General features: G+C 46.7%; 1 protein-coding gene across 4 annotated transcripts in view; it reads right to left on the bottom strand.

Moving 5' to 3' along the window:
- Positions 1-12,559: 12,559 nt before the first annotated feature.
- Positions 12,560-18,199, bottom strand: part of SYK (spleen associated tyrosine kinase) — a 94,180-nt gene continuing 88,540 nt past the window's right edge. For all 4 annotated transcript variants that reach the window (XM_031014775.3, XM_031014774.3, XM_055351492.2 and 1 more), the window contains one exon: positions 12,560-13,175. In XM_031014775.3, coding sequence (XP_030870635.1) covers positions 13,103-13,175 — 73 coding nt within the window. In that variant the 3' untranslated portion in view covers positions 12,560-13,102. The remainder of the gene's footprint in view (positions 13,176-18,199) is intronic.

The raw sequence follows: 18,199 nt of genomic DNA, 5'->3' as shown, positions 1-18,199 counted from the left end.
AAGGCTTAGGTAAAAGTGTACTGGCCTGTTTTGGGCTTCAGGGACCTAAGTAATGGCCTCTCCATTGTTTTATTTTTACTGTGGTAATGGTGGCGTCTATCATAGAGCCAATCGCAGGTGGTTTGAGATGGGAGTGGGGGTGTCATGTCCAGATCCACCGGGGAAGGGCTAACTCCCGTGGATGCCAGTGAGATGGAAAACCGGTTCTACACACCGTGACCCGAATGGGGAAAAATGATGACCAAGCTGGTTAATAATAAAAGGTCATTTTCACGTTGGCAGTAATGTTGAGAGCATAAGAAGATCTGAAAAATGAAAGGACAAAGACATCTGCTTAACAGAGACACACATACACCACACACAAACACACAGGTACACGTACACACACCACACACACTACACATACACACATACATGCAGATATACACAGGTATACACATGCAGATATGCATATACACAAGTACACAAATACACACCACATACAGAAGCACATAGACATATGCCACACAAACACACCACACACACAAATACATACACACACAGATACATAAACATGCATACATATGTATACACAGATATCCCCACATACCACATGCACACACTACACACATAGACACACACATGCCACACATATACAAACACAGATACACCACACAGAGATACACACATATACACACACCATGTATGCATGCAACCATACAAACACACATGGACACACACAGACACCTCCCCAAACCACATGCGCACATCATGAACGGACACACACATACTACAAACAGATGCACACATACACCCCCTCCCACACACACACAGATTCCGAACAGGATGAACCCTCTGGCCCATTAGGGGAAGCCCTGGTAGCAAATGAAAAAAAAATCCTCTATAAAGCTACTATTTAGTGCTCAAGATTAAAGAACTGGGGTGACACTGAGAAAAAAATTCATAGCATGACATTAAGGAATGGATATCTCATTAATTTTAAAAGAGAAGATTGAATGAACAAGTGTCTAATGTTTTGACTGTAGAAAAATAAATAAAATGGCTGTTTGTTCACGGCCATGCTTTAACTGGGTGATATTTTTCTTTTCATGAATCTCTTCTACTTAAATTCTCTCCATCTTGGGAGGTCTGCCTTATTTCCAAGGCGAGCAAATCCCGCTCAGATCCTGGTCCACTGAAGTCTGTCCAAGGAGTCTTTTCTTGCCCCTGTTCTGTTGAGATTTCCTGCCATGTACACAGTAGTGTGAGGTAGAAAGTCTCAGTAGTTGAGATTGGCTTGACCAAGCATCTTGTTTTCTTTTTTATTTCGAGGTTGAATAATGAAGGAAGCAAGAAGAGGGGGAAGAGAGGTGATGGATGGAGGTGCACTGGGCAGCTTGTGTCCCTAAATTCTGACCGATGCAGCGAGGGACAGCGTGCTGCTGTGTAAGTCTGCCCACCTGGATGCCACCGGCTGCAGGGAGCTCTCTGGTATCCCTGGGAACACATCCGGTGTCCAGAAAGTGTGCTTTACCAGGCGCTTTTGGTATGAGAAAAGCCATTGCTATGGGTGTGACCTTACACCTCCGGGTTCATCAGGAAATGGAAAGATCATGTCCTGTGCAGTTGGCGAGGCTGACTTGCCTACTCCTATGATGATCACTTTCTTTCTGGCACAATCCACTTGATAAGGACTCTAGCAAAACCATTTTCTTGATAGTGATGGGCCTCCATTTCCTAACCTGTTCACTACCCTTGGAGGCTGAGGTCTTCCCTCTACTCTTGTTTCAGGGAAGGAAAGAACTAAAGCAGCTGTTCACAAGCGGGGGTGTGTTCACCTCACTGTGTTCCAGCCGGCTTGGTTGACAGAAATTTATGATGTCATTTGATATGAGCTGTGGAGAACAAACAGTATGAGACACTGGCTCTTTATTTTTATGAATGAGGATGAGTTGTTTACGAACAAAATACATTTTTCACTCATTGTTCCACAGTTTGATGATAGTCGTGGAAAACTGAGTTATTCAAAGACCTTAAAGATTTGCAGATTTGCATAAAGTCTTATGACTCATGGCTTTGGTAAAATAATGCTTAACTAATAAGGAAAAATAGCTCCTGGAAACATCGCCAGCTGAGCCGCGTGGGGGCTGTGAGCATCTCTTAGCTGTGTGATACGCCATAAGGGAGTGGTGGCAGCAACAGGCTGTGAGGTAGGGGTTCAGGCAAATGCCACACATGTGCCATCTGTCGGGATGTGATGGGCATCGCAGTGCAGGCTCACTGGGTTTGGTGGGCGGGGCTCTGAGAAAGTGTTCTTCCTTTCACCACTTAATTTTGCAAAGCTATAAAATAACAAGTGGCCTTAAAAAGCACTCTCTAATGAAACATGAAATTATGTACCCTTCTGTAGGATCCAGCCCTACAGGGCCTGTGGATTTTGTAAAGTCCTGAGGGGGCCAGAGGAATATTAAAGAAACAGTCTTTAAGATCAATGATGATAAGTGGCCAATACTCAGGAATCATAGTGCGGGATGGCAAGTCGGGTTGCCATAGGTTGAAGGACAGCATTTACTGCCCTAAGATCAGTAAGCATTTTCCACTTACCAGATTTCTTTTGAATAACAAAAACAGGTGAATTCCAAGGAGAAAAAGATTGCTTTATGTGTCCCAATTTTAATTGTTCAAGGACCAAAATATGGAGTGCTGCCAGCTTATTTTTAGGGAGCAGCCACTGATCTACCCAAACCGGTTTCTGAGTTTTCCAAGTTAAGGAGATGGGATCTGGAGGCTTGATAGTGACTGCTTCTAAAAAGAATAACCAAGTCCTGTTGAATCAGATTTATGAGTAGGTATAATAGGCTCAGTAATACCTTGTGCTGATTTTTCCAGAACCATACCTTGAACAAATCACATTTTTGCCATAATGTCTTTACTTTGTTGGCTGTAATTACCCTGTGGAAAAGAAATCTGTGTCCTCCATTGTTGTAAAAGATCTCTTCCCCAAAGATTAACTGGAATAGGCGTAATGAGGGGGTGAACAGTACCAGTCTGTCCCTCTGGGCCCGCACAGTGTAAAATAGTGGAATTTTCATAAACCTCTGAAGCCTGACCAACACCAACTAATGCTGTGGATACATATTCTTTGGGCCAGTGTCTAGGCTATTGATATGAGGCTATAATGGAGATATCAGCACCCATGTCAATCATTCCCTCAAACTTCCTTCCTTGAATATGTATGCATGGAGCACACAGGATGAGTATCAGAAATCTTGCTGGCCCAATAGGCTGTTTTGCCCTGAAAGTCTGTGCTTCCGAAACCTCTGGTTCTCTTACAAGAACTAGATCCTAGTGGAATGTAACGGAGTATAAGAAGTTGAGCAATGCTGTCTCCTGCTGCTGCATACCAAGATACTGCAGAGCTAATGACAATGTGAATTTCACTTGAATAATCAGAGTCGATTACACCAGTATGTACTTGAACACCTTTTAAATTTAGGCTTGAGCGACCAAGAAGCAAGCCGACAGTGCCAGGTGGCAAACGGCTAAACACACCTGTGGAAACGCAATAGATGGCTCTCCAGGTAAGAGAGAAATATCTTGAGTGCAGCAGAGATCTACAGTGGCTGAGCCTGTGGTGGCAGGGGACAAGCATTGTACTGAGATTTGTGTTGGGACTGAGTCATTAGATCCTGTGGTACAAATGGCTGAAGTGGGAACTGGGGGGCAGGTTGAATGGATTGGGCTGGGAAAGTGCTCATCTGGCTGGCTGCCAAAGGCTGTGAGTTGAGGAATGCCCCATTGTTTGGAGGGGCCTGGTGCTGGCCCCTCTTTCCATTTCCCTAGTTGCTGAATGGCTTTAAAGGGTTACCATCAATGTCAAATTTTGAGCGGCACTGAGCAGCCCAATGATTTCCCTTACGGCATCATGGGCACAGACTGGAGGGCAAGATTTGTTGCTGTATAGGGTTTTGTTGTTGGTGTTGAAAAGAATGGCAGCCTGAAAGCCGAGGACAATTTTTTCTACAATGCCCTGATTGGCCGCATTGAAAACATTTGCCAGAGAATTGTCCAGGCATTCTAATAGTGGCCATGGCTTGTGCCATGACCATTGCTGTATGTAGAGTTCCCCCCACGCCTTCACAGGCTTTAATGTAGAAGAGTATTTCACCTCCTGGTGGAATTTTGCCTTTAATGGGGCGAATAGCCACTTGGCAGTCTGCATTTGTTTGTTCATAAGCCATAAGTTCTACAACAAGTTGTTGGCCATGGCTATCAGGGATGGTTTTCTCTGTCGCATCTTGAAGATGGGCAATAAAGTCTGGATAGGGTTCCTGTTGTCCCTGTGTAACAGCCGTAAAAGATGGACATATTTTACCATCATTCTGAATCTTATCCCAAGCATCTAGGCAACATTTTCGTAATCGTTCAATAACCTCATCATTTAGTATAGCCTGGTTTCGAATTCCATCCCATTGTCCCATTCCCAGTAACTGGTCAGCCGTAACATTAACAGGAGGATTAGAGACCTGATTAAGATGAATGCATTCCTGGACAGCATTAACCCACCAAATCCTGAATTGTAAATATTGGGATTTAAATAAGACTGACTTTGCTAGAATTTTCCAGTCATAGGGCACCAAAAGTTTACCTTCTGCTAGGGCCTTTAATGTGGAACGAACAAAAGGGGAGTTGGTGCCGTACTGCTTCACTGATGCTTTGAAATCTTTGAGGAATTTAAAAGAAAAACTTTCCCAAGTAGCAGGGCGTAGCCAAACCTGGCCTGGATGAATAGGATCTGGTTGGACTGCTGCCTGGACGTATACCTGGAACTGGCTGTGCCACAGCAGCAGGCAGTTGTGGGGGCTGATTATTTGCCTGAGGAGCCTGATTCTCAGGCTGTAGATCTTGAGGAGCCGCGGGATCAGCCTCCTGCTGAGCAGGGTTAGCGGGCTGTGGCTGATTTTGTGCCCCAGGGACGGTAGGTATAGGAGGTTGTAAAATTACAGGAAATTGCCAGGCCTCAGGAGCCCCATATCCTCTGGCCTGAGCGATGGCTCTCGTAAGAGGAGTATCATCTTGAGGGATGTATGTAACTTGTTGCTTATGAGCGGCAGTAGTGACCAGACCAGAAGGAGAAACGAAGTTAGGATTTTGAACAGAGGAAGAATTGAGAACCTGTAAGCCAGGTTGAGGTGAGATTACCTGCTGGGCAGGTCTTTCAGGGGCCTGAGGTCCAGGCTGCAGTGGTAACTGCGGGACAGGCTTCAAGGGACCCTGAGGCTTCAAGGGAGCCTGATTTGCTGAAGGAGAAACAAAAGTGAGAGATGGATAACCAGGCTGCAGAGGGACAGGTTTGAGGGCCTCACTGCCAGGCCGAATAGATGGAAAGTTGAGGGCCCTGCAGCAGGGCTGAACAGGGACAGAGTCGAGAGCCTCATTACCGGGCTGAACAGGTGGAAGTTTGAGGGCCCTACAGCAGGGCTGAACAGGGACAGAATTGAGAGCCTCATTACCGGGCTGCATAGAAAGGTAGTTTAGAGCCTCTTTTGCAGGCTGCATAGCCTCATTTTCGGGCTGTGCAGATGGAAGATTGGGGGCCCTACAGCAGGTCTGAGGAAAGACAGGAGGGTCCAGTTACAACAGCTGTTGAGAATGTATTTCGGTTGGATTTCTCTGGTTTGGGGAAATGAGATCATTTAAATCATGTAAAAGTTCATCATAAAGTGATAATGGGGGCGCGGTAGGCTCTGGTGTAGGAATGTCAGAATGGAGGTTCGTCTGTAAAATGATGGCCTCAATCTGTGCAGTTTCCTCAGGGGAAAGAGAACTGAGGACTTCCTCAACCTCCTCAGAGGACAGAAAAGAGGGGTCAGTCTCCATGTTGTTCTCCTGAGTCTGCAAGGAATCTAGAACAGAGTGAACCAAAGCCCAGATTGACCAAATGGTGGGAGGAATATTTCCCCCTTTGTGAGCAATTTTGAATTGTCGGCCAATCTCATCCCAATCTTTGAGTTCTAAAGTTCCGTCAGCAGGAAACCAAGGGCAGAGGAGATCTATGACCTCAAACACTGCAATTAACTTATCAGTAGAGACTTTTACACCTCCTTCTTTAAGGAGAGTTTTTATAAAGTTTAAATAAGCCGAGTACTTAGTACTGGCCTGTGCCATGGTGTCCGGGGATACTCTGAGTGCCCAAGCCTACCACCAAGTGTATTGACTGCAATTCTCAGGAATCTGTCATTGATGCTCTCCACTGTGTTCCACGCTCGAAGCGCGCCTTCACATAATGAAAGAGAAATCCTCGTTGGGCGCCAGATGTAGTGTCCAGCCCTACAGGGCTTGTGGGTTTTCTCTTCATGTGCAGAGACAAGAGATTGTAGAAATAAAGACACAAGACAAAGAGATAGAAGAAAAAACAGCTGGGCCCGGGGGACCACTACCACCAAGATGCGGAGACTGGTAGCAGCCCTGAATGCTTGGTCATGCTGCTATTTATTGTATATATGGCAAGGGGGCAGGGCAAGGAGTGTGAGTCATCTCCAATGATTGATAAGGTCACATGAGTCATGTGTCCACCATACAGGGGGCCTTTCCCTTTATGGCAGCCGAGGCAGAGAGAGAGAGGACAGCATACATCATACGTCATCATTTCTTCTAAGCACTTATCAGAAAGATCAAAGACTTTAATACTGTCACTAATTCTGCTACTGCTACCTAGAAGGAGGAGCCAGATGTACAGAGCGGAACATGAAAGTGGACCAGGAGCGTGACTGCTGAAGCACAGCATCACTGGGAGACGTTCAAGCTTCTGAATAGCTGTGTGTGGGCCTGGCTAATGTCAGGACTCCCACAAGAGGTGGTGGAGCAGAGTGTTCTCTAATTCCCTCAGGGAAAGGGAGATTCCCTTTCCTGCTTAAGTAACAGGTGCCTTCCCAGGCACTGGCGTTACCACTAGACCAAGGAGTCCTCTAATTGCCCTTATCTGGGCGTGATAGAGGGCTCACACTCTTGCCTTCTGGTCACTTCTCATCGTGTCCCTTCAGCTCCTAACTCCGTATGGCCTGGTTATTCCTAGGTTATAATTCTAGAATAGGGATTATTATAATAACAGAACAAAGAGTAATTCTACAAACTAATGATTAATAATATTCATATATAATCATATCTATATTCTATTTCTAGTATAACTATTCTTATTCTTATTATTTTCTTTATTATACTGGAACAGCTTGTGCCTTCAGTCTCTTGCCTCGGCACCTGGGTGTCTTGCTGCCCACACCTTTCTATACCAAAATGCTGTCATCATTTCTTCTTTTTCTTTGGAGGAAAGATTGAGTCTATGTGTCCTGGAGAGAGAGAGAGAGACAGAGAGAGAGAGAGAGAGAGAGAGAGAGAGAGTGTGTGTGTGTGTGTGTATCTGAGAGAGAGAGAGAGTGAAAGAACATATCATGTGTAAACTAACCTTTGAGAACTGACAGGACAGGGCTGGCTTTCCAGTTAATAAGAACACAGATACCTGCTTCCTTGGTGTGATTTCAGGGGACCAAATGACCATTGCCCTTTAGAGATGCCTCCCTAATTCTCCTTAAACACATTTCCCAGTGAGTGTGGGGGGAACAGCACTCTATCATGCTAATAGGTATTGAGCACCTAGTGGTAGTGGCAAAAGAAGTCAGGAAAATGTTGAGCTAGAAAAGCTCCATGAAAAGATCTTGGTTGCAGTGCTCTTTGGAGCTATTAGTAGATTAATGAGCACTGTGAATGTACTTGGCCATGTTTTCTAAGTTAGTTTATCAGGGAAACTGCGTGCTGTAGAGCGTGTCTCCACCTTCCAGACTCATATCCCGGAAGACACTTTGTGAAATGCCTTTTTTTGGGATGCTCTTTGGAAATGTCAGGCCACAGGAGACAGAGCATGGAGCAGGAGGGGGTGGGAGGTCTCACAGCACAGAGGTGTTGGTCCCTGTTGCAGCCTAACACCAGAGAGGAGGTAATAATTCGGTAGGGTTGCTTGCCCAGAAGCAGGGATGAATTTCCACCCTGAGACCACCAGCGAGTAACCAAGAGAGGAAAAGAGACACTGCATTGTTTATCACAAACTAAAACATAATATAAAAACCAAAATCTGCCTTTTTCAAAGTGCTCCCTTCCTCCCTAAAATGAGAATATATTTATCTACCAGTTCTAAAGTCCCCTCCTCATCTCCGAAGGACAAGCCCGGGGGTCTTAAACCGCTTCTCTGCTGCAGCTCAGGCTAGTGGTAAAGCCATCTCACTGCAGTGCAGTGATACATTATCACAAGAGTTTTTCCCTCCCTGGGGTTGAAGCCAAAGGCCAGTGCTTATTTCCAGAGCCGTCTTAGGGCCTGTGCCGTCTGCTGCCTGCAGCATTCCTCCCAGCAGATGGCCACTGGCATGAACAGCACAGACCATGGCATCTGCTGACATTTTTAGAATAAGGCCACTGTGCTGGCACTTACATGTGTCAGCGTAGGCACCCTCAGCTGAAATTGTGGTGCTCAGGGGTTCAATTTATAGGACATGCCTAAGGTCAGTGCTGGAGCCCAGTGGTCTCTTGTGTGTTGTGTTCTTCTCTGACTTCAGGGCTCTTCACCACCCCACTGTATTTGGAGCAGCCCCCCGCAGGCCACTGGGCTACTGGGCAGTCAGTGTCCTTCCCATCTCCCAGCTGACTCAGGGAGCCTTGGCCCAGCCAACTTAATTGTTTCCTCCAAACCTAACTTGGCTTGGCAAGAGCAGAGGGGACCCAGGGGAGGCTAGGATGGAAGATTGTGAGGAGAGTCCCTTAGTGCTTGACCCCAGAGAGGGTGGTAATGAAGATGGATACAGACACGAGGGTGTGTCCACTGCAGGACCACTGCCTCACATGGATTTTTAAGTGGCTATTTGGAGTAAGGTTCAGTATGTGCGGTGGTGTGTGCGTTTTGTGTGTGTGTGCTTGCGTGGTGTGTGTGTATGGCATAGTATGTGTATGTGCAGTGTATGTATGTGTGTGGTGTGTGAAGGTGTATGTGGTATGTGTTTGGTATGTGTATATGTGTACTGTGTGGTGCATGCATGTTCTGTGTATTTGTGTGCATGTGTATGTATGTGTGCCCGTCTCTGCATATGTGTATGTATATGTGTGCATGTGGGTACAGGTGTATGTACATGTATGCACATGTGTGCACATATGTGAATGTATGTGTACATTTGTGCATGTGCTTATGTGTGTGGATGCATGTGTACATGTAAATGCATGCATTTGTGCCCATGCACATGTGTATGTACATGTGTGCATATACATGTATGCATTGACATATATGCATGTGTGCATATGTACACGTGTGCATGCCTTCTGTGCATGTGTGAATGCATGTGTGTATGTGGATGTATATGTGTGCATGTCTGCGCATGTGTGTAACCTCCTTAGAACAGGCAGAAATTGGGGCTCTGGAATCCTTTCTTTGCCTACCGCAGTTCCTTTTAGGCTGTCTTCATAGAGAAAGGGATAGCTCAAAATCCACAGCCCTGCTTTGGCCTGATGGGGGATTTCTGGGTCTCCTCAGTCTGTCTTTTATTAGGCAGGCCATGGGCTGTCAGGCCCTGGCTGGGTAGATGCTCTGCTCATGAATAAAAGATAGAGGCAGGGCAGGACAGGGCCCTCCCTGATGGGCCTCCCCGTTCTGTGTGGTGGAATCTCACAGACAACTTTGACCTGTGCACATCCACTTTTTTTTTTTTTTTTTTGAGATAGGATCTTGCTCTGTCACCCAGCTGGGAGTGCAGTGGTGCCATCACAGCTCATCTCAGCCTCGACCTCCCAGGCTCAAGCAATCTTCCTGCCCCAGCCTCCCAAGTAGCTGGGACTACAGGTGCATACCACCACACCCGGCTAATGTTTTGATTTCTGCAGAGCTAAAGTCTTACTATGTTGTCCAGGCTGGTCTCAAACTCTGGACTCAAGAGATCCTCCTGTCTTGGGCTCCCAAACTGTTGGGATTACAGGCATGAGCCACTGCACCCGGCCAACACATTCACTTTTTTGGGACATGGCAGGGACTTAATGTTTTAGAAAACATTTAGCTACCCCTTTGACAATGCTGCTTGACACTATTTGACAGTGTGACTTACCACATCCTAATAACTTCCATGAAAATCATCACAAAGCAAATTTTAAATGTTTATTAAAAATCACAGTTTTTAAAAATGTCCAGTGACACAATGTAGCTCTTCTGAAATGAATGGAAAACACAACACACTGCTAACCAGTGGAGGGAGCTCTCTGCAGGGCTGGGAGACCTGACAATGCAGCTGTCGCCTCTGCAAGTGAAAATCCAGGCCGACTTGCAGTCATTGGACTGATGTCCAAGTGCAATCACCATCCAGCAGCTACAGGCAGGGCTGGCTGATAGGGAGTATGGGAGAAGGACACGCTCAGATGAAAACATGCATGCAACGATTTTCACCACTGAACACACTTTTCTGTGATAGAAACACTCGGCCCTGCTGGGGGACAAGATATTCACGGCCTCACTAGCCAGTGTGATGCCACCAGGGCAGCCTGCCCCTGATGCTCCTTTGTTCCCTGCTAAAGAAGGACCATAAGGTAAAAGGCACCTTACCTTATGGAGTGAGCCCAGACCCCAGGGAAAAGCTTGGGTAGAACAATCCAAGGGGCAGCCCGGGTGTGAGAATCCAGCCCAAGCTAGCTGCTCTAGAAGCCTGGAGGCCTTTCCCAGCTTCCCAAATGTAGCCCTTTTCACATGACCAATCCTTCAATTAAGTTACCTTTCTCTATTTGCCCTCCTTGGCGGCTGCAGGGGAAAGGATAATTATTCCTGACCACAGGACACATTTTCACTAGAAAAGACTTCCTCGTGCTGGCCACAGTGGGAATTCTGCACACAGGTGCCTGCTCCACCAAGCAGAGAGGCTCAGGAGATTGTCCAGGGACAAGGAGACCTGGCCGGACCTCTGCAGGGAGATGAGGCCCCTGCCCCCATCTTGTCCCATCACATTCTGGATGTTTGGCATCCCCAGGCTCCTGGGAGGGGAGAAGTGCTGATAAAAAGGCCAAAAATCACACAGAAAGAAGACAGAAAACTCCACACACTTCCTACAAAGGTGCTACCGTATTCCTATGAGCATGGGGCCTGTGTTGAAGACTCCCTCTGGAAGTTACAGAAGGAAGCCACCAAGAGTTCAGCCTCACAGCCTCTTTCTCAGATGCAGTCACCACTTTACCAAACTTGGCACATCCAACCACTCCTTTCATAATTCTACACCTGTTTGTGGCCTGGATGACAGATATTTTGTCATTGATCTTTCTAATTTCAGGGATTCTAAATGTGTTTTGAGAATCTGCTCAGCACTCAGGGATTCTGTCTTTAAAAATATGATTAAACCACCAGATAGTGTGATTTCAGAAAGTGTGCGTGGCTTCCAAAAACTTCTAAACACAAGTTATATGAGTGACTCCTGTCTTCTGTGGCTGAGCATGGGTACTGATTGTCTTTCTCCATGCCTTGCATCCCCTGTTAGAGGAGGGCCTGCTGTCCATGGCTGTCCATGTACTTTAAAATGTCTCAGGTTTAGCTGAAGACCAGATGGGTCCAAGTTTATTTATCTCTGCTGGCATAAGAATGATGGCTAAATTACCTCTTTAAGTTGTTTTTTTGTTTGTTTTGTTTTATTTTTTTTTGACAGAGTCTCGCTGTGATGCCCAGGCTGGAGTGCAGTGGCATGATCTTGGCTCACTGCAACCTCCGTTTCCTGGGTTCAAGCAATTCTCCTGCCTCATCCTCCCGAGTAGCTGGGACTACAGACACATGCCACCATGCCCGGCTAATTTTTGTATTTTTCGTAGAGATGGGGTTTTACCATATTGGCCAGGCTAGTCTCAAACTCCTTACCTCAAGTGATCCACCCGCCTCGGCCTCCTAAAGTGCTGAGATGTCTCTTTAACTTTCAAGAGGTACAGCAAAACTGAAATCAATGGGTGATGACTTCTTTAAGATCAAACATGAAGAAGAGGATTAGTTAAGACCAGAAAATCATTCTCTGGTCTTGTATCTTCAACTCAAATTCACACTCCAAAAGGCCTATTTGTGGTGAGGCTCAGGGTCTTTGGCTTGTTCTGAATTAATACTTTCTTTGGAAACTCTTTAGATGGCTTTGATCCCTGTGCTGCCCCCCATTGCAGACACAGAAAGCGACAGGGGATTCTGGCGGCACCCTCCCTGTGGAGGAGAGGAAGGAGTGGACCACGTTCAGAGGAAGGCAGCCTGAAGCTGTCCTCAGTGAGATGCTGGGGGATGGGCCTCTTGCCCCTGCTGTGCAGCCTCCATGCAGGGCTTTATTTACCAGTCACCAGGTCTTCAAGACAGTCTGCAGGAGAGAGGATTTCAGGGGGAAAGTAAGCCAAGCCAATTCATTCTCATGGTCCCCTTTTATCACAAACATGTAAGTCTTCTATCTCATAACAGAGACAGCAAAAGCAGTATCCAGGCTTTTTTTTTCTTTCTTTCTTTCTTTCCTTAACTGGCTACATGCTTAGAAACTGCACTGGTCAAACTTGATTTTCTTTTTAAAGCCTCAAAACATTTTTATTGTCAGGAAAGCTTTTCAGTGGCCAGGGATCAGTCTCATGGCCATAGAAGCAGCCAAATTCCTCTGCCTTTGCCTTCCCTTCAGGAGTCACATGCTAAGGCATCCTTGGGCATTTGGAAAAGGCCGCTTGGGGTGAGAGTGCTCTAGGCCACTCTGCAATGTCCCTGGGCCCGATGAGTAACAAATGCACCCCAGGACCCAGAGAAGTGGAAAGACATGAAAGGGATTTGGAAACAGATCGTAAAAATAACCTGTATGAAAATCACACAGACAAGAAAACAAATCCAGCTAGCCCCTTGGATCCTGCCATCCGTCTTTTCTCCCGGGACTGCCTTTGCTTTGTAGAGGGTGAGTCCTGGGACAGGCTTTGGGTGACAAGTCGTGGGCATGTTCCATCCAAGCCTGGCTCTCCCGACTGGCAGAGGGAGGTGGCTGACAATCAATTCCTCTGGATACATTTTCCTGTGATTGCTCCTGTGATCAAAGGCAGCCACCGACAGGTGCGGGAGCGGTTAGTTCACCACGTCATAGTAGTAATTGCGCAGCCGCAGTTCCACTGCTGCGAATCCGGGCCTGTTTTCCACACTGGAATGGAAGAGATGCATTCTTGTCTGTCAATGTGCTTGTGAAAAAATGCTGATCACAAGCGGGGCCTCTGCAGGCTGAGTACCAGTGGTGCTGCTCCCTGGTGGCTAACTCTAGGGCCTGCAGCTCACAGCGTGGTCCCTGTGCCCCCCACCCCAGAGTGACCACAAGGCTGTCAAAAATAGTGTCGGCCTACTGTAGACCTAAATAACCCATATCTGCACTTTAACAAGACCTCCAGGTGATTCATGTCCACCTTAAAGTAGGAGACTTTTTGCATTAGAACTGGGAGTGTTTTAGCCCCAGGTTCAGATATGCGGCACACAATATGCTTCTGTGCCACAGGCAACACAAAGAGGCTGTCTCTCTGTGATTTTAGCAAAACAGGTGTCTGAAAACACTTGGCAAATGTTCTGCAGATATAGTCAACATCTGACTCATAATCTTGTTAAGAGAAGAAATACGAACATAACTTTAATTCTCCCTTTCCACGCTCTAATCGATGGCTCTGGATTTTCTGAAAATGGGCTGTTGATATGGGTTCTTAGGAAAGCTCAAAACATGTCATGGCAGAAGCAAAGACCCAGGGCTTGTCTATGACCCACCTTAATATAGCCAGTCCTTACTGCCACTGCTGGCCAGGGAGGCACTAATGTCAGTAAACTATGGGCAAAAGCATTAACAATTCGCAGTCTCTAAACAAACACTTACAGACACTTCTGTTTTGTCTTACACAGACATCCTGTACAGATCAGTTGGAAGTAAGTACTAAAACCCTGATAATCGATCCTCACTTAGAAGTTATTTTTCTTATTTTGCAAGATTTCTGGATATATTGCAAGTGGGTGAAGTTGAAATACAATAAGTGAAAAAGTGAAACAGAATGTGAGGTTAAATTGTAGAAAACTGTCCACATTCAGCCATTTTGACCTATGTCAATGGCAATTTCATATGATTCAATGTCGACACAAGAGAACAGCCATAGAACGTGCATCAGGACCAAGACTCACTCATCATTATAACAGCAGAGTGGCTTCTACAAATCAAAATGGGTAGCTTTGTCAAATGGCATCAAAATACATGGTTTCTCTTATAGCTTTCAATAGTGAGCAAAATGATAAAACTGCTCGAATTGATCAGTGTGGTCAGCCATCTGTGGTCATGTCTGGGGACACGGGCCTCCCAGGGTGTCACTGAGAGGGGCTTTGTCTCTGGCCACCAAGTGTGTTCCGAGAGGTGATATGGTGGCCAAGCCTCTGGTACAGGAGCATGTGTCCACCCAGAGGGACAGCCTCTGTCTTGCTCCTAAACTTCTACAGTCAAAGAGAACACACGTCAGCATCTTTGCAAAACAGGGGGCTCTGCTCCAACTGTGGGGATCCAAATGGTACAAAGAGCACCTTTGGATCTTGCTCTGGGGGTTCATCTGCCCAGCAGCCAAGGAGCAAACAAATGCAGGGAAACAGGAATACAGACTCGTCCTCAGGAAAAACACCTGGTCAGATCTAGGAAATCTCTCCTGTACATCCACAGGAGATGCTGCCTCCAGGAAGCTGGGACACAGCTGTGCTTCAGCAGCAGGAGGGTGATGCAGTGCCATTGCGTGCCCAGCTTCCTGGCCTGCTCTGGCCTGCCACTCTGCTTTCGGGCCAGAGTGCAGATTCTGCTCTGCCCCTTGTACCCAGTGACCCTCCTCCTCTCCCCTCATCCCTGCACTCAACCTTGCTTCTTAGCCTGCAGGTCTCAGCAGCAATCCCTAAAGGTGGCCTATCTGGAGCCCCTGCTGGAAGTGTGAGGCTTCCCTCCCCATAATTTTCTGTTCTCTTTTAAAGTTTCCAGTGTGTGATTTTATATAAAGAGATATATGGTCTTTATCCTGGGTTCTTGGCACAGAGCTCCTAAAACCCTTGGAATTTCCTGACTGTTGGGCTGAAAGCAGCATCTTTTGTTACTCATAATAAACTCCCTTCAACCATACCTGGGTTTGTGCTAATGAGACTATTTCTCTCCCTCCCTCCCTCCTTCTCTCCCTTCATCTACCTCCCTCCCGCTCTCTCTGTCTGTCTCTATGTATCACCTTGGAGAGAGTGGCTGTTTACTACTGAGGAAAAAATGAAAAAACAAAGCAAAACAAAACAAAACAGAGAATATACTAGGACCACCTGTAGTCCCTTCACTGAATCCACCACATTCTAGAAGCTCCAATATGCTTCTGTGCTGCAGGCAACTGTGAGAAACTACTTCGACATGAGAGGGCTTAAAAAACCCCATATATACACGTGATATCCTCCAGGCCCCTGTGCCCTCCTTGCTTAGAATTCCCACTGGAGTCATCCCTTTCCTAAGACACATCATAGGACACACTTATTTTTAGCTTATTGTTTATTGCCTGTCCGCCCCAGCCCCAACTATAAGGTCTGATAAGGACAGGGTCTGAGGCTTCTGTGAGGCTTGCACCTGGGGTGGCAGCCTGCACAGCAGGAGCTCCGGCAGTGGCCACCGACCCTGTGAATGACCCAGGGCTCTCAGAGGATGTGCCACTCAGAGGAAAGCCTTGGAGCTGAGGCTGTGCAGGGAGCCAGGGGACATCTCACCAAGGTCCTGGGAATTCGTGTTTTATCTTGCGCTTGTTGATCTTTAAACAGGAATTTGAGCCGCATCTAGAGCCTCCCTGACTCTCAGAGAACCTTGAGAGCCCAGGAAATTTCTCCATTCGGCAGAGGCCCCCACTGGAGGGCTGGGACTATTAGGAAACTGTTTTTCAGGATCAAGAGCACCAACTTCTCTCCATTTGCAAGAACTTTCCCCACTGGTGTCTTTAATCACCCCAAGCATGACTTGGCTCTGGAAAACACTACAGTGGAAGCCTTCCTGACTGATTCCTGCTTTTCTTAGGGCCAGTGTTTCCTTCCTGGCTTTCACGCTGCCTCCTTGAGTGACCTGCACAGGGCAGGACTCTGATGTTGTGTTTCCTCTTTGGAAAGTGAGAGGGGGAAGGCGTGAAGCATGGGCCATCCCAAAATATGCCAGATTGGGATATTGATTATTTTGAGTTGAAAATATTGGATACATTGTAGTTTCGGAAAGGATGAACTGACCTGTCTCTTCGTGCCTGCAGCAAGCCATAAAGATTCCTCTGGGAAGGAGACCCTTCCTGTAGCAGGATGAGAAAATGCCCCTTATCATCAGAGACTGGGCATTGGAGCTGCACTGGGCCTGAGTAAACATATTTAACACAGTATCCCTTATCTTCCACTGGTTTTACACCCTCCTCATATCTCCTAGCGCCTTCTCTAGAAAATTTACTCCTAGCCAGATTTTATTTGTCCTGTCATTTCTTCTTAAATGTATGGTTCTTTGTCTAAAGAGTATAAAAGCATCTTGTTTTGGCCACTTCTTTAGACTTCACTGTCTTGTGAGGATCCCCATAAACATGTAAAACTAGTAAAATTGGTAAGCTTTTCTTTTGTTAATCTGACCTGGTATCAATTTGGTTTCTAGGTCCAGCTGAAGAGTCCATTAAGACTAAAAAGGGGTTGGAGGTAATCTCTGGCTGTCTTACAAGGGTGAGGGATGCTGTCTGCCTTCTCAGGGCTTTGTCATTGAGGCTGGGAAGTCCCTTTGAATTCCCTCCAGGACCACACCCTGGAACTGATGACAAGGCCTGCAGTGAGGGACCCCCTGCATCTTCTGGAGGGCCTCAAGCAATAGCCCGGGTTACCAGGACCAGCCCTTGGCGCTTCTGAGTTCTCCTTGTGGCCCTGCTCCAAGGAATCTTTTCCTTTTTTTTCATTCAACCGCACCTCATTGAATTTCTTATGTTTAGACAAAGTGATTCAGAGCTAGAAAGAAATTATTTAGGCAGATAGTGAGGGTAACAGAGTCCTCTGTAAGGTTTCCTTGCAATAAAAAGCAGCTCCTAAATCATGTCTTTTCTAACAAAAAGCAGCCTGAAAAATCAAGCTGCAAGCATAGCTAAGCAAGCTAAAAGCTCACATAGGTAAATGCCGGCAGCTGTGTCAATAGAAAAGGGATACCTGGAGCCAGGGATATTCAACATGGAGGTTCCCTCTTCCACTTTCCTTGTTGCCACGTGTGCAGTAAAAAAGCAGGCAACAAGGCTGAGGCGGGCGGATCATGAGGTCAGGAGATCGAGACCATCCTGACTAACACGGTGAAACCCCGTCTCCACTAAAAAATACAAAAAAATTAGCTGGGCGTGGTGGCGGGCGCCTGTAGTCCCAGCTACTCGGGAGGCTGAGGCAGGAGAATGGTGTGAACCCGGGAGGCAGAGCTTGCAGTGAGCCCAGATCGCGCCACTGCACTCCAGCCTGGGCGACAGAGCGAGACTCCGTCTCAAAAAAAAAGCAGGCAACATGGCGTCGGCCAAGGAGAGACCTCATCTGCATAATAAATATTAGGGTGGGGCAGCCAGTTTCTTTTCGTGTTATGTAAATAGCCCGGCTGTCCAACCGATCTTTGGGCCCTATGTAATCAGACTCAAGCTCGTCTATAAAACCCTGTGCATTTCGACACGGAGCCGGAAGAACCACTTGGGAGCCCTTATCTCTCTGCAGGAAAGATAGCTTTTCTCTTTTCTGTTGCCTATTAAACCTCTGCTCTTAAACTCACTTCTTGTGTGTCTGCATCTTTGATTTCCTTGGCGTGAGGCAACGAGCTCAGGTATTACCCCAGACAAACACAGCTGCTTCAAAAGTTTCAGAACATCTCCCCACCTCCCCCAACCCTGTTTGAGGTCACTACTAGAAACACTGTAACCTTCAGAAATATAGCTTTGTTGGGAAATAAATCAAAGTCTGATAAAGAGCTGTGATTTCTAATATGGGGCATGGGCCATTGTCATGATTTCCTTTTGACTGGGGCTTGTGCCCTGGAGCTGACTCCTCCAAGCCTGCAGAACTCGCTGAAATGCACCCCTGCAGAGCGGACTGGGGTGGGAACCAAGGGGAAAGACATTGCCTGCCTGTGAACCTCACTCAGGTTCCATCTTAAATCTCCAGGCG

This window comes from Gorilla gorilla, chromosome 13 (assembly GCF_029281585.2).
Source record: "Gorilla gorilla gorilla isolate KB3781 chromosome 13, NHGRI_mGorGor1-v2.1_pri, whole genome shotgun sequence".
Lineage (NCBI taxonomy): Eukaryota > Metazoa > Chordata > Mammalia > Primates > Hominidae > Gorilla > Gorilla gorilla.
Note: the sequence above shows the minus strand (reverse complement) of the source record. Positions and strands in the feature narration are given on the sequence as shown.